The 22,950-nt window shown below is 38.2% G+C and overlaps 1 protein-coding gene across 3 annotated transcripts in view; it reads right to left on the bottom strand.

Annotated features, from left to right (window-relative positions):
• Positions 1–22,950, bottom strand: part of UBR1 (ubiquitin protein ligase E3 component n-recognin 1) — a 141,416-nt gene that overhangs the window by 87,574 nt on the left and 30,892 nt on the right. For all 3 annotated transcript variants that reach the window (XM_070424231.1, XM_070424248.1, XM_070424241.1), the window contains exons 6-15: positions 18,023–18,153; positions 15,505–15,643; positions 14,242–14,304; positions 13,891–14,014; positions 13,494–13,601; positions 12,769–12,857; positions 10,741–10,839; positions 9,708–9,865; positions 3,939–4,038; positions 2,533–2,661 (exon numbers count right to left, since the gene is read on the bottom strand). In XM_070424231.1, coding sequence (XP_070280332.1) covers positions 2,533–2,661; positions 3,939–4,038; positions 9,708–9,865; positions 10,741–10,839; positions 12,769–12,857; positions 13,494–13,601; positions 13,891–14,014; positions 14,242–14,304; positions 15,505–15,643; positions 18,023–18,153 — 1,140 coding nt within the window. The remainder of the gene's footprint in view (positions 1–2,532; positions 2,662–3,938; positions 4,039–9,707; positions 9,866–10,740; positions 10,840–12,768; positions 12,858–13,493; positions 13,602–13,890; positions 14,015–14,241; positions 14,305–15,504; positions 15,644–18,022; positions 18,154–22,950) is intronic.

Raw genomic sequence — 22,950 nt, 5'->3', positions numbered from 1 at the left:
CTTGAAAGAGTCATTTATATGAAGTTTTAATTGTGGTGGTAGAAATAAAAAGAGTCTATTGGGAAAGGTCTCATTTAAATGGGCATTCAATAGAAATATTGGATAATGTAGATTTGTGAAAATTAGAGGGAAAGAACGTTTCAAAAAGGTTAAGGTACTCAACAGGAAACAATGCTATATACATTTTAAGGAAGATGGGGCCTTAGAGAAAACCTCTAAATTTGATTACTTAAAAAGATCCTTTGAAATTTTTTCAAAAAGCAAATCCTGTCATTTGGTAAGGGCAGAAGCCAGACTCTAAAGAGCAACAATCTATACTAATAAAAGCCTAGGTGGTCCTTGTGCCCTCACGTGATGCCCTCACATCATCACAAGATGGCCACCACAAGATGGCCGGCAGGGAGAGCAGTTGGGGGCGAACAGGCCAGCAGAGGAGGGCAGTTGGGGGTGATTGGGGCAGCAGGGAAAGGCAGTTAGGGGCGACCAGACCAGCAGGGGAGGGCAGTTGGGGGCGATTGGGCCAACAGGGGAGCAGTTAGGCATCAATCAGGCCAGCAGGGGAGCAGTTAGGAGGCGATCAGGCTGGCAGGTAGAAGTGGTTAGGGGTAATCAGGCAGGCAGGCAGGCAGGCAAGTGGTTAGGAGCCAGCAGTCCCAGATTGTGAGAGGAATGTCCGACTGCCGGGAGGGATCGGGCCTAAACCAGCAGTCAGACATCCCCCGAGGGGTCCCAGATTGGAGAAGGTGCAGGCCTGGCTGAGGGACACCCCCACCCCGTGCACGAATTTTGTGCACCAGGCCTCTAGTCTATACTAATAAAAGCCTATGTAGTCATCACGCCCTCACGCCATGATGCCCTCACACCATAATAATCCACCATCAGGAGGCTGTGCGTGCCGCGGGTGCACGCGGGTGGGCGGGGCTGCCTGCATGGTGAGGCACTCGCAGGTGGACAGTGACTTGATGCTGCGTGCACGTTGTGCAGGCAGGTCCCAGCTGCTCCGCGTGGTAACGCCAGGGGTCCCGGCAGCTCCACACGGAGCTGTGGAGGCAGGTCCCGGCAGTTTCACATGGCGCAGAGGCGGAACCCCTGGCTCCAGCCTACCTCTTTGGGGCAATCCATTGAGGAGCCCCGGATAGGTGGGCGGGGCCTACCTCTTTGGGGAGATTGATCGCGGGGCTCCCGCACTATGAGAGAGCACAGGCAAGGCTGGGGAACCCCCCTCCCGAGTGCACGAATTTCCTGCACCGGGCCTCTACTAGTAGACATAAATGACTTCAGAAGGCTTGACAGATGTCAAGATAAACAACAGACATTTTGACCTCATCTCCAAGAATTATGCATGCCCTTTATAAAACTGAGAGGAGCCAAAAATATGTTCTGTGACTAGTTGCTGAACAGTATTTCCTGTCTTTGCTCTATAAAGCTACTGTGCTGGCCCTAGCCAGTTTGGCCCAGTGGATAGAGTATCAGCCTGTGGACTGAAGGATCCCGGGTTTGATTCCCGTCAAGGGCACATGCTTGGGTTACAGACTCGATCCCCAGTGGGGGGCATGCAGGAGGCAGCTGATTAATGATTCTCTCCATTATTGATGTTTCTGTCTCTCTCTCCTTCTCCCTTCCTCCCCAAAATCAATAAAAATATATATTTTTTAAAAAGCTGTTGTGCTGGATTAAGGTCTTTTGTGTCTATCACTAACTGCTGGTGGTGGAGTAGAAAAGGAAAAAAGAGAACAAGAATATAGTTTACAGAGGTAGCAAAGACAAGTAAGGGAACTTTTATTTTTGTTGTTTTTAAGGATATGTGTTTACAGGCAGATGAATGAAAGAGTGGGAAATACCAGAGGAGACAACCAAGGAATCAAACTCCAGAAAGAACTAATATAGGTTGGGACAAAGAGCCTTGGTAGAGACATTAGTTTTAGAAAGAGACCAATAGTGAAGATACAAACTTAGCTGGTGAATGGACTGTGGTGAGAGATAGAAACTGAAGAAAATGAAAGAATTTGACTCAGATGTCAATTTTCTCAGAACAGAAGTAAGTAAGCTCTTACCTCCAAAACAGAGTCTGTGGTAGGGTTATGATCTAAAAGAGGGTTATGGTCTAAAATTATTACTTAAGGAAATATATTAGTCCTATATTTTGAAATTAATTTTCTTACTGGTTTAACACATGTAATAAAGCACTTAATTGAATGAATAGCCATCCTTCTTCATTGTTGGAATATTTAAAAGTCCCAATTTCCATATTATTTATATTCATGTCCAAGGAAATAAATACATACATAAATAAATGTATGTTGTATTTTTTAAAAAACTTACTATTTCTAAGGTAAATGAAACTACCATGGAGAACACTTTCTAATTAAGGGTGAAAAACTGAATTTTCTTCATAAATGTTAATAAGACAATCAAATATATAAGAAACTACTTAAATAAACTTTACATCAAGGAAGTTGCAATATAAAACTAAACTATAATAAGCACTAGAGCACTTAAAAAGACACTGCTCCTACTAACAATTTTACTTACATCACAAGCACACCACTCTTGGAACATGAGTAAAATATTCTTCAAATGCATCTGTATGGCAATGGCAGCCTCCCAGTCAGGATCCACTTCTATATGTTGTCCAACCTGTCTTCTAATTTCTTCCATTCCCTGCAAAAAAAAAAAAAGTGATTAACATATATATATATATATATATATACACAAACATACATATACATATATAGACATATGTGTGTGTGTGTGTGTGTGTATATATAGATAGATATATGCCCTCTTTTTCACTCCTCTACTAGCAAAATATAGAATTATCAGGACTTATATTCATATACTAGTATGCGTAGCTTTTTGTTGTTGTTGTTAATCCTCACCTGAGAATATCTTTACCATTGACTTACAGAGATAGTGAAAGGGAGGGTGGGTGAGGGAGGAGGAAGAGAGAGAGAGAGAGAAACGCTGATGTGAGAAAGACACACGGGGCCCTTGACCAGGAACTGAGCCTGCAACCTTTTGGTGGGCAGGCTGATGCTCTAAACCAGTGGTTCTCAACCGTCCTAAGGCCGCGGCCCTTTACTACAGTTCCTCATGTTGTGGTGACCCCCATCCATAAAATTATTTTCGTTGCTACTTCATAACTGTAATTTTGCTACTGTTATGAATCATAATGTAAATATCTGATATGCAGGATGTATTTTCATTGTTACAAACTGAACATAATTAAAGCATAGTGATTAATCACAAAAACAATATGTAATTATATATGTTTCGCGACCCACAGGTTGAAAACCGCTGCTCTAAACAGTGACACCAGCCAGCACCATATGTGCATAGCTTTTTAACATGGCTGTTAAACTAGGTCAGAATGCATAGATTCAATTCTCAGCTCAGTCACTTTCTAGCTGTGTCCTGATAAAATTATTTCTAAGCTTCAATTCCCTTATCTAGAAAAAGGGAGATAATAATAGTAACTACTTCATAAGATTGCTATGAGGTTCAAAGAGATAATTCGTGTAAAGTGCTTACTACAGTATCACATAAGGCAGGATCAGTGAGGCAGTGTTTGCATTTTATTTCTAGTTTGCTAGATATATTCTTCCTGATATAAAAACCAAAATTTGCTAAGAAATATTAAAGACTCAGGTTAAATTTTTTAAAAATATATTTTTATTGATTTTTTACAGAGAGGAAGGGACAGGGATAGAGAGTTAGAAACATCGATGAGAGAGAAAGAGAAACATCGATCAGCTGCCTCCTGCACACCTCCCACTGGGGATGTGCCCGTAACCAAGGTACATGCACTTGACCGGAATCGAACCTGGGACCTTTCAGTCCGCAGGCTGACGCTCTATCCACTGAGCCAAACCGGTTAGGGCACAGGCTAAATTTTAAAAAATAACTTTATCTTACTGGTGTACAGAACTGTACCATACCTGCATACAGGTAAGAATCTTCAGAAAAGATCGAAAACCTTCAAGGAATTGCATTTTTAATCTTTCTGTCCAGACGGTGGGCTTGCTGATTAGGATATACCTATAATATTAAGAGACAAAGAAATATTTCACTTCCATATTTTGAGATATTTTAAGGTACTCAGGGTTATAAACAATATTGATTCATCAAAATTATGTATTATAATTTCTTATAATTAAAAACTCTGGGCAGAGCTAGAATTATCCCAGCAATATGTGAATGCTCCAGAAGAGACAGATGTCAAAGCTAAGCCTGACTTCTTCACTCAAAAGGTAGTTCTGATTAAATGAACCCAAAAGCAACTTACCTTATCACAGTTGGATAACTACAGTACAGATTTTTTAGGATTGTTTATACCCTTCACCCAAAGGCAAGTAAAAATTGCCTTCAGCCTCAAAATGCATGTCAAAACAGCGTGTGTAGAATACACGCTGTTTGTGTAGACAAATGATTTCAGAATATTTTTTTAAAAATATATTTTATTGATTTTGTACAGAGAAGAAGGGAGAGGGATAGAGAGTTAGAAACATTGATGAGAGAGAAACATCGATCAGCTGCCTCCTGCACACCCCCTACTGTGGATGTGCCCACAACCAAGGTACATGCCCTTGACCGGAATCGAACCTGGGACCCATCAGTCTGCAGGCCGACGCCCTATCCACTGAGCCAAACTGGTTAGGGCTTCAGAATATTTTGTAAACTAATAAATACTTATTGTACTAAAATTACACACTTTCCCCCTCCCCGCAAAAGACATGCAGTCATGAGAATTACAGAAAATTCATAACACATATAGTAGTTTGGTCTAAGACGATTTAACAACTTTGTTGTTGCTCCTGAGTGTGTAATGACTAGAGATTTGTGAACATCTGCACTGGTTCTCCAGAGCTATTTATTCCTACGACCTGATTTCAGACAATACACTACAGTTGGGGATGGGGGGAGTCAGGATATTTGGAACTGGTTTCATATCCAATGAAAACAATGTTTATTGTGAAATGACTTCTCAGGAAGGAATCTAGCAATTATAAAAATTATTTTGCACTCAGTCAATCCCAATCAATTCCTGTTAAATATCACACATTGGGAACATAAACATGACCAAGATACTCTGACCTTGAGGTCCTTAGTATACTGGGGAAAATAGATATGGATAGTGGACACTGCAATACAATGTTAAGCACTAAAAACAAAACAAAATAAAATACAAAGGAAGTAAAGTAGGAACATAAAAGACAAGGCAACAAAGACAGGAAAAATATTTTTTTACTTTGTAAAGATTGTAAGAATTGTAGTTTAATTCTCCCTTTCTCTAGATATCCATTAATATGTTAAAAATATAATCATACACTAATAACCTTTCTAAATCTTCCTTCCTTCCTTCCTTCCTTCCTTCCTTCCTTCCTTCCTTCCTTCCTTCCTCCCTCCCTCCCTCCCTCCTTCTTTCCTTCCAGGCTCACCGGAGGAGTGAGGATATTTTTTCCATTGATTTTTTTAGAGACAGTGGATGGCAGGGGGAGAGGGAGAGAGAGAAACATCCACGTGAGAGACACATCAATTGGTTGCCTCCTGCTCGCGTTCCAACCAGGACAGGGAATTGAACCCACAACTCTAACCATTGAGAAAACTGGCCAGGGCTCTAAATCTTTTTAAAAAATCTTTATTGTTGTCCTAACTGGTTTGGCTCAGTGGATAGAGCGTCGGCCTGCGGACTGAAGTGTCCCAGGTTCGATTCTGGTCAAGGGCATGTACCTTGGTTGCGGGCACATCCTCAGTAGGGGGCGTGCAGGAGGCAGCTGAATTGATGTTTCTCTCTCATCAATGTTTCTAACTCTCTATCCCTCTCCCTTTCTCTCTGTAAAAAATCAATAAAATATATTTTTTAAAAAATCTTTATTGTTGAGAGTATTACAGACGCCCCCCCCCCCCCCATTGTAAAGGTAAAAAAGACTAAAGTTTATGATCTCACAGTGAACAAATGGCATCAAAGTCTGCTTGTTTACTAGAGCACTGCTACTCAAAGTATGGCACACAAAGGAAAAGCATGAGCGTTTGTCTGGGTATTCTTTAGAAATACAGACTCTTAGGCTCTAGTCAGACCTAGTGAACAAAAGTCTGCATTTTAACAAGCTCCCCAAATGATTTGTATTCATATTAAAATTTGAGAAGCACTGTTCTAGAGAATTTATATTTCTAGTTTTTAGTAAACTCACATAGTTTATGCCTAGCAGACCTAGCAAGTAGAGAAGATGTGAGGGATAAGAGAGAAAAGAATAATGAAAGGAAAAGAAAAGGAGTCTGAAGATAAAAATAGGTGGCAAAAGCAGTGGAAGGAGAAGAAGAAAAGCAAGGGAAGGATGGGAGAGTAAGAGGGTGATTTGGTTTGAGAGTCTACTATCCTTTTTAGAAATAGGAACAAGTTGCAGGGGTGAGGAATGTCTGGCCCATTGGCCATTATTATAAGGCCCTCAAAATCATGTGGTCTGGCCCTGCCAAGGCATTAGGGGTGAGTTAATGAAATATCTAACCAAATATAGCAGGCTAATTTTTAAGCTGATAATTTTTTTATGGCCCTTGAATTATGTTATAGATATTCAAATGGCCCTTGGCAGATCAAAGGTTCTCCATCCCAGGGTTAAAGTAACAAAAGAGTAATATTTACTTAATAGAACCAAAGTTCAACTGCATCTCTTTTCTACATTTCATTTTCACAGTGATTAGCAACTGAGAAACAAAGTATCTCACGAAATACCCCCAGAGAGTGAGTGAGAAATGAAACTAAATTAATAGAGGTTTATTATTTAAAATGATTGCGGTATAGACCTAGGCAGTTTGGCTCAGTGGATAGAGCTTCAGCCCGAGGACTGAAGAGTCCCAGGTTCAATTCCAGTCAAGGTCACAAACCTCAGTTGCAGGCTCGCTCCCTGGGCCCTGTGTTTCTCTCTCTCTTGTCTCTCCCCCTCCCTTCCACTCTCTCTAAAAATCAACAGAAAAATATCCTCAGGTGAGGATTAACAAAAAAAGCAAAACACAAAAACAATAAAAAGTAAAATGAAATAAAATGATCCAAGTATAACAATGCCTTCCTTCTATTATGCAGACCTCAGAGTACTGTGTTCATTTATTCACAACTAGCTTAAATGGTATACATTCAACTAGAACCAGTTCAGTAGAGAAGGACAATAATTTAGAAGGAATTTTAAATATGAAATGAATATGGCTAAGGAAACTAATGAAACTCAACCAGTGAAGATTTGGCAGATATGCCTGCTATCTTCAAGTTAAATGAGAACTGAAGTTCTGAATGGACAAAGGGAAACATAGTACTACAGAAGGAAAGCTACAAAAAGACAGGGTTCAATATAAAATAATAAACTTGTAACAGCTGGACGGGGCTACTCAACGGTTGGAATACACTGGTTTGAGAGAATGAAAATTTTCTGAGGCAGACTTAACAGAGCTTCTACTAGTACTAACAAACATTAAATGCTACAGTCAGATTAGTAGCATATATGGGAAGACTATGGAGAGCTACAAATTCTGAAAGAATTTAGACTTTATTCCAGAAACAATTAAAATACATTAAATATTTGTGGTTATTTCTGATTTAAAAGCTGGGTTCAGAAAGAAGTGGCAAATAAATAAATATATGGGGAAAGAGTAAAAATAAGATATGACTGCAAAATTTCTACTAAGAATGACGGAGAAAATGGGATTCAATAGCTATTTGTTAAATGAAGGGTATATCTGATTGATGTTTTAGGCTAACTTTCAGAGAAGTTTTATTGATATTTATTTTGTGAGGCTAAATGATGAAGTGAAAAGAATTTGAGTTTTATAGATAAAACAGTGCTGGGCTCAGATCCAAGGTCTGCTACTTACTAGCTCTGTGACCTTAGGCAAATAATTATAATCTAAAAATAAAATTAAATCACCTAGCTTATGAGAATGTTGCAAGAATAAAATAAGGTGAAATAAGTTAAGCTCCTTAGCACATAACAGTTACTAAAAAAGAACAGAAGCTAGGCCGGTGTGGCTCAATAGTTGAGCACTGACCTATGAACCAGGAGGTCATGGTTCAATTCCTGGTCAGGGCACATGCCCGGTTGCAGGCTTGGTCCCCAGTGTGGGGCGTGCAGGAGATGGCTGATCAATGATTCTCTCTCATCATTGATGTTTCTATCTCTCTCCCTCTCCCTTCCTCTCTGAAATAAAAATATATTTTTTTAAAAAAGAACAGAGGACACGCGTGAGAGTGAGTTACATGAGAAGCCTAGAACAGTATCTGTTGAACAGGTGCTCAAAATATGTTCACTTTCCCTTTTCCTTATATTCAGAGATATCTCTATTTAGGTAAGGATGTAGAAGAGAACTTGTAAGCATCAAAAGAGTAGGAAAACTTTAAAGTTGCCTTCCAAACCAGGATCTCTTAAAGTTTTATCATATGGGTATGCAGGGATGTCCTGACTCTAAATTATCCATCATAAAGAATAACTATAATCAGAGATCCATAAAATAAAATATGATGAGACAATGATGTGATAATGCATCTCTTCTCTGGATATAAAAATAACTCAGTTACAAGAGTACTTCACAGTGAGAGCCACAGTAAAGATTTTTACTGTACAGTAGACCAAAAAATGATGAATATACTAATTTAACACTGATAACTATAAGCACTCCATTGGAGTTTTTGAATATTTTTTGTTTGTTTTGCCTAATATATAATTTATGCAGAATTTGTGAATCACAATAGCTAAATGGTGACTTACTACTGAATTCTTCCACCATCTCGACTTGTATTGAAGATGTGATAACATAATAATTTACTGAACTTTAAAGAAAGATTTGTATGTCATAATCATATTCAGAAATTGAGGAATTTGAAAAGGTCTGGAAGCATTTTCCTCATCAAGGATCCAAAGCATATTTCCAGAAATCTTTCAAATGTATTTTTAAAATAGATTCAACTATTTCTAGGTTGGTTTGGAAGTCTATTTGTTTCCATCTCTCTATACCCTACAATGTACCCTACATGGTCACTAGAAGAAGGGGACAAAATTTGATTTTTCCCCCTCAGGACTAGAAATAATTATGTCGTGGAGCCCTTCATTTTAAATAGCAAACTAAATGAAATATATTTTATCTTAATATATTCTAAAAGAAAAGAATTTTTTGAAGTTTATGAATTATTGAATAGTTGATACTACAACCCTTATAATATTCACCATTTATTACTAAAATAAATTCCCTTTTAGGTCCAACAATCCCAAGATTTATCATGTGATTTCCATTTTAGTTTAAAAAGAAACTCTCCACTTTCTTTAAGGAGAAAAACTTAAGAAACCACTGATGAATATAAATAACTTGGTTACATGCATGAAAAAGGGAGTTAAAAAGAAATTCACACCGACTAAATCATCTGAAACTATGCCCGAAGAGACTATACAAGAGGGACAGAACCAAAGTACAGAAGTGGAACTAAGTAGAGACTCATTTACTGATCCTAAGTTACTGTGACAGGCCCCTTTTTTATTAATTTGGTTTTAACTCTATAAGAAGCCTTCACTTAAAACATTTATTGACATGAGACAGTAAGAGTTCTTTTTACTTCTCATTATAATAAGTGAATCTTAGATAACCAAAAGCATCAGAGGTTTATTTACAAGACAGAACAAATAAGCAGTGTGTTTAATAAGTACCTTCACCTTTTGACTCGAACAACTTACTTTAGATCACATATAACAGCATATACTCGATCCAATTTGTCCTTGCTATAACCCTGGAAGTTGAATTTGTTGTTCCTATCCAAGTACTCAGGCAAAACTTCTAGCAAAGTTTCAGTAATGACAGAAATAACATTCTGCTCTTCAATAAGATGTCGAGCCTGCAGAATATTTCAAGATGTTGTCTTTAGTATTAACTTATTTGGTTGGTCAGTAAGTCATTTTTAATATGTTTACTGAACATCAAACATAGTCCTTAGTCTCACAGTACAGCAATTTCTGAGAAGCTATTTTCTAAAAGTAAAAAATTCCCTATTCCTCAATAACTAGAAAACACCTGTCTGGACACTCCAAACCCATTACTAAGATTATTTATATAATGCTTACCAGAGGCAATCATACAACGAACAAAAGTAGGACAATCATAGATATACTTCATAACTTCTGTCACATTATTATTTATTATGGCACATCCCCCTAACTCCCAGCCCACTATCTCTTCCCATCCCTTTCGCTGGACTTTGAAATGGGAAAGTATAGTTAGCCAAACTGTCCAAAAGAAATAGGGAAAAAAGTAGTACAAAAAGAAAGCAGAATTCTCTACTCTCCTCCCAGGTCTATGCAGCACTATATCTCCCACAATACTGGAGTCATACCCTGCACCTGCTTTATCTTTACTCACCCCAATAACTAAAGGACAACAACAACAAAAAAAGCAAAAAAAAAAAAAAAATGGTATTGAAAAGGCATTGCTCCTACGTTACTCTTAAAACTGAGAAATAAGCTCTGGAATTCACGGATCAGGACTTTAAGACAAAGGTAGTGCCATCATTCCCACTTCACAAGTTACCTTGTTTTCGGATACCATTAATATATTATTCACACGCAGATACCACTTAAGTATTATTCAATTTTCCAGATGAAATTAGCCCAACATAATGATTTTGACATTGTTTTGAATCAACACTAAGCAAAATTCTTAAAAAACAAAACAAGTTTTACTTAGAAAGAATGCAAAGAAATTATTAATACATACCAGAGTAGGAACAGTAAACATCTGAACTGACAGTGCAGTTATAGAGATACTTCTATCATGATCATCACTGATATATTCTTTCTGCAGCTGTTTATAATACTGAAAGATATAATAAGTAATAAGTGGAGAATCAATTAAAAATGACTACTGAAAACTTAAAAATCCCAATTTTAACAGCTGCTGCAAATCTGTTTCTATATATAAGATGACAAGTATTATAATTCCTACTTCTTGATGGGAGATAATATGGTCAACAAAAATATATTAGAAAGAAAATAATGAACAAGAGACCAAATATGAATTCAACTGCCCAATCTCATAGAGTTGGAAGTGAGAACTATAAAAAATGCAGCCCTTGCTGGTATGTCTGAGTGGTTAGAGCATCAGCCCACTCACCAAAGAGTCACGGGTTTGATTTTTGGTCAAGTATTCAATTCCCCGGGCATGTGCAAGAGGCAACCAATCGATGTGTCTCTCTCACATCTCTTCCTCCCCTCCCACCTTAACTCTCCCTCCCTCCCTCCTACTCTTTCTAAAAATCAATGGAAAAAATATTCTCTGGTGAGGCTTAAAATAAATAAATAGATGTTAAAAACAAACAAACAACAAAATGAACAAAACACACAAACACAGGTAAAAAATCACAGAGGACTGCAATGGTGCAGTATATCCTTCCTCCAAATAGGATCTGGGGTAATCGCTAGCAAATTCTATCCCAATGGTATAGGCCATGGCCTATATTCCAAGTACTTATAAACTGATATGACCCAGAAAACCAACCAATCAGATTCAATCTAGCCTTAAACAGAATGGATGCTGGCTGTACATAATTTCTTATCCATATTGGTGCACACCAGCTGAAAATAAACCCTGATATATTGGGAGACCAAAAATAATAATACATTCAGTCATGTATCAAGCATAGTGTTAGATCCTTGATCTACATATTTAATTTTATCCATTACAATTCCCATATATTTAAGAGGTAACCAGTGCATACAAAAAATATCATCTTAGTAAAGAGAACTGATTTTTGTATAAGAAACTAATTTCCTTTCAGATTACACATATGGTTCAATACTGTATCTCTAAAGAATTTTAGAAAAATAGAGCTGACAACCTGAGTTGTTATCACCTTTCAAGAAACCAAATGTCTTAGTTACTTTTAACAATCTACTTCTAAAATCCAGGGAGTGAAGGATCTTACCCTACAGTATCATTTGCCTTTAACAATCATTATTTCACTTTCTGCTTCCAGTTCTATCCTGGGTCCTACCTCTGCCTTGTTTTAAGTTTTACAGAACTGCCTGCAATTCAATATCAAAGGATCCTAACAAGTATTTATTGGATACCTAACATAAGGCAAAACAGAACTTTTGCCCATATAATTCCTGCCTCCCTTTAGCATTCTTTTTTTAAAAAAACATATTCATATATATATATATATATATATATATAATTTATGTAATTTATATAAATTATATAATTAATATATATAATTTATTTCAGAGAGGAGGAAGAGGGAGAGAGAGATAGAAACATCAATGAGAGAGAATTATTGATTGGCTGCCTCCTGCACACCCCCTACTGGGGATCGAGCCTGCAATCTGGGAATGTGCCCTTGACCAGAATCGAACCTGGGACCCTCAAGTCCACAGGCCGATGCTTCATCCACTGAGCCAAAGTGGCCAGGGCCCTTTAGCATTCTTATATGTTCCTTTTCCCTGCTATGACTTTCAACTAGTCACTTCTATTCTTATTATATTAACAGGCAAATGATTAGAAAGGTAAATGAACGTGGTAACTTCCTATTGTTCTGTCTCAGCAAACAATAGGTCATTTCCCACCTTTCTCCTCTCCCAGACTGTTTCCATACTACCAAATGTGAAAATAAAAAACTGTCTGACAAAGAAATGAATCATAAAATTAAATTCTGGATTCATAATTATCCCCTTTGTTTCTATTACTTCATTTACAAAAATGTTTTCTATTTCTGTTTATTGATATCTATTTATAAAGAGCAATTACCTTTACAAATTCCATAGCAAAGAATTTTTTGTATTCCATCTCCATAAAAAAACTGCTGAAGATCAATTCGTGAAGGATCTTACGGGCACCTATAAATCATTTTTGGGGGAAGTGGGGTAGTATCACCAAGGCAAAAAAAACATTCCAGCTATTAGAAGTGGCAAAATATTATAAAATTATTTCACATGCTAGTAGACCTCAAGGACTCAAATATGAGTATTTGTTATATTAATATTTAATAGAATTTAAAATATATACATATATGGCCTTTTCCCTCTTTTTCTATAGTCTTCTCACTACTTTATCTTACTTCATTCTACCTCTCCCAACATTTCTCCACTCCTTTTCATTCTATTTCACTCAAAACTACTTACTTTTTATTCTTCCCTTTTCCATCCCCTTTAGCCCTTCTCGATTACCTTTCACTTTTTGTTCTTTGTTTAGATTTATAAAAATTAATATTAGTACAACTTTAATAATGGCACTACATACATATACATACTTCTTTTACTGATCCTGACTAAATGAAAAGGCACTATAATTAAAAGGCAGTATCCCCAAGTTTCAACATAGAAGAATACATATTGATTAGTCGATCTTACCTTAATGTTTATCTTATAAACCAAGATCATTGATAATAGTAAACAAAAGAGATCATAGCTCCACTTTAAGGTCATAATCTTCCTTTGCTTCACAGCAAACAGCATAAGCAAAGATCCACCTACCTTTATAAAGCTTTGCATCCCAAAGCATTAACCTGCTTATGAGACAGGGATTCTCAGAGCCAGGTTCTTCTCTAAGGCATGCTTGGCAAAAGATCTGTCTAAAATCACCTACAAAAAAAAAAGTCATCACATAATTTTTATTCTTATAACATCTCTCCCAAAAGTATGTTTCCTATAGCATGTGAAAAAATTAACATTAATCTTTGCACATTTGATAACAAGGACAATTCTGTCAACATCATAGAATCAAGAGCCAATAAAATATTATTTACAGTACTTGAAATGCATTTCTGAAAATTGATCAAAATGTATTAATAAAAGAAATTTTATTTTATACTTAATATTTTTAATTTGTAGCTATTTAAAAAAACAACACAGTATTAGACTATATGCTTACTTGAATAGCTCATAATTTTGTTCATCCAGGAGCCAAGACGTAAAGCAAATTTCTGATGAGCCATAACCTCAGAGTGTAATACTTCTACATGAAGTGGATGTTGAGAGACATTTTCTGAATGACTCTACAAATAAAAGGAATATAAAAGAAAACCCTAATTTTAAAAGTTTTGTTTTAACTAAGTAATCTATTCTTTAAAAAATAAATTACATGACTATTGCAGTTCCAAATCTCTGGGTCCAAATGCATCAACCCTATCTTTACTTAGGATGCGAAACCCATTTCAAAAAGATAGTAGTTTTACATGTGCATTCCTCTTATGTTCTCTTTGTCCCCAATTCAGAAAATTACCTTTATATCTTCTTTTGCTTCCTGGCAAGCAGCAAAAGCACCTGCTTTAACAGCCCGACGACCCTAATAACAGACAAACATGAGAATTAAATAGCAGAATGACAATCCAAATCAATTAGTAATATATAGCCCAAAAATCTAATGCGTTCTTAATTATTAATCATTTGTCGACTGCCTAAAAGTTAAAAGATGAAAGATAAACACAAATGTTTAACACCTTCGGGTAGCTCCAGAACTTTTAATACCACTAGTAGAGAATTTCTATACTTTAGGATTTTAGATTTCCTGCCTAGCAAGATGTCAGTTCTTTACTTTTTGTAGTGTACTCGATTTCCATCTGATAATAATAACTGAAGTTTATAAACTCCTGCTATATGCTTTAAATACTTCTCATGCATAGCCCCAGCCAGTTTGGGTCAGTGGAGAATGTTGGCTGGCGGACTGAAGGGTCCCAGGTTTGATTTCAGTCAAGGGCACATGCCTGGGTTGCGGGCTTGATCCCGAGTAGGGGGCAATCAGGAAGCGGACAATAGATTCACTCTCATGATTGATGTTTCTTATCTCTCTCCCCCTCTCCCTTCCTCTCTGAAAGCAATAAAAATAATAAATAAATAAGTAAATAAATAAACAGTACTTCTCATGAATAACTCTAAGTTCCTCAGCATGTGTTGCACAACACACTTAAGGTCCACTAGTGGGTGAGAGGTGTGGCCAGGATGTTGTTTCCTCAGCCCTGGAATCACTACACTAATTACTAATGCCATGCTGCTTCTTTCACTATATTACACTCCTCTCTAGGGCAGGATTGTGTTAAATAGTCTTCCTATACACCTGAGGAACTCATTGCTTTGGATGGAAATGAAATAAAAGCTGAGCCATAAATGAATATTATTCTAAAAATAGTTTTAATGAATGTTAAAATCTCAGAAATATCCACTTTTAATAATTCACACATTTATTCATTCATTCAATAAAAATTACAGAAACAGACTGAAGTTGAGCCAACGTTCTTTACTCTTTGCCAAATACATTCAGCCACCTTTCTGATTACTTAGACTAAAAGAGGAAAGTTATAGTTATCTACAACTATGATAGACACATAGAAAGGTCAAGTTTTAACCAGTTTGTGTAGGATATAAGAAATAGGTAAAAAAGATGGTTGTACCTAACACAATACTAAGGCACTTGGCAAAGGCTCAGTCAACACCTAACTTCCAGGAACTGATATAAGACAGTACAATAATTCAAATGAAGCTCACAAACCTCTTTGTCTATGGCAGTGGTATGCAACTGGGCCTCTGCAAGCTCACAGTCAAGAGCTCTTTGTAGACTGTATATGACATGGTCATATGAATGGTGTTCGTCATTAAAAAGGACACAATAGTATCTTTCATTTTTCTCCCTGTTTAAAAAATAAGATAAGCATTCAGATATTGCAACAAATAAACAAAGGAAAATATGAAAAATAGACTAAAATAATATATGACATTTGTACCAAAGCAGCATTGTGTAAGTTCATACATATGAGAAAGTACCATTATAATACTCATATAGGAAATTATTTTAAGTAGTACAGTACTGTGGAACTTTAAAAAACCCTAATAAAAGTATTACCTTTTCCATGTCTTTTCCCCAACTTCTTTTTAATCACTTCCAGATACAGATTATTATTATCAGTTTATTTTTTTTAACTTTCTTAAAATATATTTTATTGATTTCAGAGAGGAAGGGAGAGGGAGAGATAGAAACATGAATGAAACAGAATCATTGATTGATTGCTTCCTGCACTCCCCCTACTGGGGACCGAGCCTACAATCCAGGCATGTGCCCTGACTGGGAATTGAACCATATCTCCAGGTTCATGGGTTGACGCTCAACCACCGAGCCACACTGGCAGGGCCATTAAATATTTTTTAATCTTAAAGACCTGGGCTAAAGGGAGACACTGTGCCCAAGTCCCTACCTTTGTTCACAACCTCCTGGGAACCTGAAGTTGGTCCAGGCCAGGGTCATGGTTTTAATACCACTCTTAACTCTTCCTAACTTCTCATCTTGACAAAGGAAGAAATACCTGACTCAGAACCTTCAAGCAGGCAATAATACTAACATTTTAATAACATTTAGTTCTTATTGAATTTATTTTTGTTTTACCTTATATTTCTGATTTTACAGTACATTTAAGTTTTTTAAGTATATAGACTTAAAGTGCAGGCACTACCATTTGACTGAATGAGGGACCTTATAGACATGTGGGTGGCTTAGGCTCTTAGACTTGTTGATATGACAATGCCTCTTCCATCTCTAAGAAGAGTATAATGTCTACATTTGAGAGTGGTGTGAGGATCTTATAAAACATGTGAAAATAGTTGTCATGGGCTACACAAATTTAGATGTTATCAGTTTTCAACAGTTTATATAATATGCTTTTACAATGCACTCAATTATTAATCCTCATAACTCTAAGAGGAAGATTTTCTTGGGCCTCTTATAGCTTAGGATATGGAAGCTCAAAAGGATTTCTTCATGGTCACAAAGCCAATAAGCAGTGAGAAGGACAGAACTCAGATCTGTGAATCGGAAGCCCGATGCTGCCTCCATACACATCCACACTCAAGCAGCTCTCCCTTTTTAGGCAGGCAGGTTGCTAACTAATATTTTGTTGACCAACACAATTCTTAAACGAGTTTAACAGATGCTATCACATATTTGAAATTAAAACCTTTGTGGACATAATCTCTGATGACCTGTATTTTCCCTAGCAGTTTACGGCCCAGCAAAAGTAAAACAATGTTTACTGTCTTTATAAACTTAAATTCTTAATTTTCTCTCCTAAAATAAAACAAACCATAAAACCTAGTAAATTCAAAGAATAATAATAGATTTGTGATTAGATTTACCCACAAGTCCCAAATTATATCTTCATATCAGGTCTGGAATCCCCTTTTGTATTTGTAAGTTAAGAGCAAATATTATAGTCTCGGAAAGACTTATTTATGCCTATTAGGAATTCCTGGATTTGGCGCTTAAAGATGTTAAATATCTACAACTGAAATAATCCTAGATACCAAAGCACAGGGCAAAGGGCCAATTCCTAATTCCTGCCAACAAACGTATTTTATTGTTGTTTTTTAAATGTGCAACAACCCACCCGAGGAACACATTGGGAGAGGGAGAGAGAGATAGAAACATCAATCAATGATAGGAGAGAATCACTGATCGGCTACCTCCTGCATGCCCCCGACTGGGAATTGAGCCCGCAATCCGGGCATGTGCCCTGACTGAGAATCGAACCATGACCTTCAGGTTCATGGGTTGATACTCAACCACTGAGCAACACTGGCCGGGCCATCAAACATTTTTTAATCTTAAAGACCTGGGCTAAAGGGAGAGACACTGTGCCCAAGTCTCTAACTTCGTTCACAAACCTACTGGGAGCCTGGAAGTTGGTCCAGGCCAGTATCAAACTGGGCATCTTACTTCCCTACTGGTATAAGTGGCTGCTAGGGACTTATAAATCATTTAGAACATAACCCTGCAAATAGTTTTTTTGTTTGTTTTTTTTCTTAAAAATCAGAAGATCCTGACTAGGTTCTTCTTTTTGGCTTAACTTCTGTTATCTCATATAAATGGACATTTTGAAAGTATTCCCAAAAGACGATTCTCTATAAAATTTGCATAATGGTAATAAATTAAGCAGTAAATAACAAAAACATTCTTCCACACTTATTTTGCAATATAAATAACAATCACTAAACTTATAGCTTTTGAAAAATTTCCCCACCTTATTTGGAGTTCAGAAGGCAGTTCTTTTTCCTCTTCCCATATAGTCATTTCTACAATGTATTTTATCACTGAAGGGAACATTTTCCTGGCTTGGGCAATTACCTCTTCATTCAATGAACAACGTAAATTCTGTAAGAAAGCAGAGAAAAACACACTACCAACATTGTATGCCGGGAGCCGGTCCATCCTTGCTGCTTGACACAGTCGCTGCAGAGAAGAAACATCTGCACAGCATATATTTCAAGGGACCTGGCGTATATGGCATACTGTTCTTAATATGTTTGCTCCCCTTAGCGCTATGTGTTTTAACCAAGGTCACCTCTCCGAGAAAAGTTGTTTTCCCAGGTAGGGATTTTTCCCTGAAGTTAGGGAGGGAATAAAACCCCTTAACTAAGTGCCAGGCGGGTAGTTAATTACTTTAACTAAGAACAATCACACTTAAGCTACATAATCTTTACTCCCTGGAATGGAGATAAGAAACGCCCTAACCTTTGGAATAGAAATTGATAGATTAAAATCAACTTGTATAAATACAGATGTAACAAGATAACAGGACACAGAACCTAGAGACAGGACTTGGCTGGAGATCCTAGACAGAACCTAGAGACAGAACCTAGCAAGAGAACACGGCAAAAGATCCTGGACAGAACCTGGCAACCGAACCTGGCTGGAAAACCTGGAGAACCTAGCGAGAGAACATGGCACCAGAACTTGGCTGGAGATCCTGGCTAGAGATGAGAACCTGGCTGGAGAACCTGGCAACAGAACCTGGCTGAGGAACCCAACTATGATGATCACCTGAATACTGCCTCCGTGTCATTCCTTCTTCGCCTACTCCGTCCACACCTATGGGGAACCCCTGGACCTGCTGGGGTTGGACCCCAACAATTATATACAAATAAAATGGATAAAAAAGATAGTGTTATTAATTTATAATTATGTATATTTATTTTTTTAAGATTTTAAAATTGATTTTCTTTTTTTTAGAGAAAGGAAAAGGGAGAGAAAAAGGGAAACATCAACAAGAGAGCAAAACATCAATTAGCTGCCTCCTGCATGCCCCCTAACCAGGGATTGAGCCCAAAACCTGAGCATGTGCCCTGACTGGGAATTGAACCTGCAACTTTTCGGTGCATGGGATGACACCAAACCAAGTGAGCCACACCAGCCAGGGCTATAATAATCTATAATAATAAAAGCATAATAATAATAAAAGCATAACATGCTAATTAGACCGGACAGCCAAATGACCTTCCGGACCACCTTTCTGACGAAGCCGGGGCTGCGAGGGCAGAGCCCCTTGCGTGAATTTCGTGCATTGGGCCTCTAATGAATTTTAATAAGTTCATTACACCATCCTCCAGGAATAAAATTGAGTTGACCTCAAGTAAGTTGCTATTTATATCAGTTTAGTTTAACTCCTTGTGGCCAAGTCAGTGCTACAGATAACAGAAAGAAAGGAGACAGGACCATGCCATCTTCACCCCCTTTTAGTGATGCTCTGCCATATGAATGTTCTCTGCCTTTCTGAGTAGCCTATCTATGATAATATCAGAGAACTACTGGTTAGCTCTTATAACTTACAAAAATCTTTCTCACACCCTGGCCAGTGTGGCTCAGTTGGGCGTCATTCCATGTACCAAAAGGTTGATGTTTCGATTACTGGTCAGGGTACATGCCTGGGTTGTGGGCTAATCAGTGGGGAGCATGCAGGAGACAGAATGATGTTACACTCTCACATCAAAATTTCTTTTCTCCCTTCCTCTCGCTCTAAAAATTGATAAACTATTCTTTAAAAATTTTTTTTCTCATAATTTAAACTGATTCCCATAGCCACTCTGTAAGAAAGGCAGAGAATTAATGACATTTAAAGGATAAGGAACCCATCCAAGGTCAAAGAGCCTATAAATAGAAGCAAGACTAAAACCTGGGTCTTTTGATTCCCATAAAAAACTTTTTATTACAGAACATCATCTCCTTAATAAAAGGCTTGTTCAAACCAATCAGCTAAAAAAAAAAAAAAAAAAGAATCCAAATGCTCTGTATCATAAGCCATTATGGAAATGCAAATCAAAATCACAATGATATACCTCTTCACACCTGTTAGGATGAGTATAACAAAAAAGGCAAATAATAACAAGTGTTGGCCAGGATGTGGAAAAATGTGAACCCTTACACTACTGGTAGAAATATAATGGTGCAGCCAATTAGGAAAACAGTCTAAGAGGTATCCAAAATGTTAAGCATAGTTAACATATGACCCAGCCATTCCACTTCTAGGTATCTATCAAAGAGAAATTTAAAAATGTCTGCATAAAAACGTATACACAAATGATCATAGCAGCATTATTCTTAATAGCCAAAAAGTAGAAACACCCCAAAGTCCATCAACTGATAAATGGATAAATAATACGTGGTATATATCTATATATTGGAATATTACTTGGTCATAAAAAGGAATGAAGTACATGCTACCACATGGATAAACCTTGAAAACATGCTAGGTGAAAGAAGCCAATCACATATTATATCTTCCCATTTATAAAATACTAGCAGCCTGGTGCATGGATTCATGCACTGGTGGGGTCCCTCAGCCTGGCCTGTTGAGACTGGGCAGAAACCACCTCTCCAACATCCCCTAAGGGGCCCCAGATTGCAACAGGGCGCAAGCCAGGATGAGGGACCCCACTGGTGCACGATCGGGGCTGGGGAGGGACCGCGGGAGGGCTCCAGGGCGTGTCCAGCCCTGTCTCGCCCAGACCCAGCAGCAAGCTAAACTACCAGTCTGAGCATCTGCCCCCTGGTGGTCAGTGCATGTCATAGTGACTGGTCAAACGAATGGTTGGACACTTAACATATTAGGCTTTTATTATATAGGCTGTCCAAACTTGGCAAAACTACAGAGACAAATTAATTGCCGAAGGCTGGGAAGTTTGAAAAAAATCGAGTGACTGGTTTCTTTGGAGATGATGAAAATGTTCTATAATTGATTATGCTGACAGTTACAACTCTATGAATACAGTAAGAAACCATTGAATTCTACACTTTAAATGGATGAATTTTCTTATATGGTATGCAAGTTATATCACAACAGCGTTATTTAAACCAGTGGTTCTCAACCTTGGCTGCACATTAGAATCACCTGGGAATCTTTTTAAAATCCTGATTTCTGGGCCTCATCCTCGGGAAATTCTGTTTCTTTGTTACTAATGTTGTGGCCCCACCCCATAACAAAGAAACAAAATTTCTGGAGGATGAGGTCCAGAAATCAGGATTTTAAAAAGATTACCAGTTGATTCTAATGTGCAGCCAAGGTTGAGAACCACTGATTTAAACAAAGGACTCAAACAGGAAAGAAAAGAAAAAAATCATAGTAGCTCTTTTAAGATAAAAAAAAGAAATTCAGTGGAAATCCAGTATAAACTTGTGAGACACCTGGACAGTGTTGGCGAATAATTGAATTAATTCCTTGGTGGTACTGGAAAAAAACACAAAGAACTGCATATTAACAAATAGTAACTCTTCTGTTTCAGAAATATGAGATTTTTTCCATTTATTTAGATATTTTAAAATTTCTTTCAACAATATTTTATAGTTTTCAGAATATAAATTTCATACTTTTCTTCAATTTATTCCTAAATATTTTATCTCTTTGATACTATAATATATGGAATTTTTTCATTAACTTCATTTTCAGAGTATTCATTACAATGTATAGAAATACAAGTAAGTTTTTGTTTTTTAATAAGAAACTTTTTTGCTCCTATTTCTTTATGTATATATTTTTTATTGATTTCAGAGGAAGGAAGAGGGAGAAATAGAAATATCAGTGATGAGAGAGAATCATTGATCAGCTGCCTCCTGCACACCCCTTACTGGGGATCGAGCCCACAACCCAGGCATGTGCCCTTGACCAGAATCTAACCCAAGACCCTTCAGTCCGCAGGCTGACGTTCTATCCACTGAGCCAAACTGGCTAGGATGAAATGCAAGTAATCCTATTCAATAAAAGCCTAATATGCTAAGTGTCCAGTTGTCTGTTCAACCAATCAAAGTGCAATCTATACTAATAAAGAGTTAATATGCTAATGGTTGGGACACCATAGTGGGTAACGACCAGACCATTAGCATATTAGCTGGGACGTTGCTCCGGATTTGGGGCAGAAGCAGGTAGGCGCTTGGAGGAGGCGGGACCATCCCATGCCAGGGAGGACAGGGGTGAGAGCCCATAGTGCCCCCCTCACCAGTCCTTCGCCACCCACCGCTCATACTCTGAGTGCCCTGTGGCCCACCTGCCAGGGGAAGAAACATAGTGCAGCAGGTGGGAAGCTTCCACGCTCTCCTCCGGTGCCATGATGGGGTGGAGCTGCCATGTTGCTCCCGAGACGGGGCGGAAGCGGGGAGGCACCTAGAGAAGGTGGGACCAGCCCGTGGTGATTCGAGGGACTGAGAGCGGGGCTTAAAGTGGCCAGAGAAGGCCAGAGGATTTGGGGGCTGGGCCAGGCATGCTGGAGCTCTGCGTGGACAGGTTCGGGTGTCAAGGCAGGGCTGCAGGTGGATGGGCGGCGCCACGTGATTTCACGCGCTGGACTCCTAGTATGCTAATAATATACTAAGGCCACTCAACTGCTCGCTATGACGTGCACTGACCACCAGGGGCAGATGCTCTGACCAGTTAGTTAGCTTGCTGCTGGGGTCCGGTCGATCAGGACTGAGCGAGTTGGGCCGAACATGCCCTAGAGCCCTCCTGCAGGCCCTCCCCATCTGGCCAACCTCCCACATCCCGCCCTGGCCCTGATTGTGCACCAGTGGGGTCCCTCAGCCTTGCCTGTGCCCTCTCGCAATCCAGGACCCCTAAGGGGAAGTCGGAGAGCTGGTTTCCGCCCGGTCCCGCAGGCCAGACTGAGGAACCCCACTGGTGCAAGA

Source organism: Myotis yumanensis, unplaced genomic scaffold (genome assembly GCF_028538775.1).
Source record: "Myotis yumanensis isolate MYYU_CA2020_CCGP unplaced genomic scaffold, mMyoYum1.0.hap1 SCAF_1, whole genome shotgun sequence".
Taxonomy (NCBI): Eukaryota; Metazoa; Chordata; class Mammalia; order Chiroptera; family Vespertilionidae; genus Myotis; species Myotis yumanensis.
Note: the sequence above shows the minus strand (reverse complement) of the source record. Positions and strands in the feature narration are given on the sequence as shown.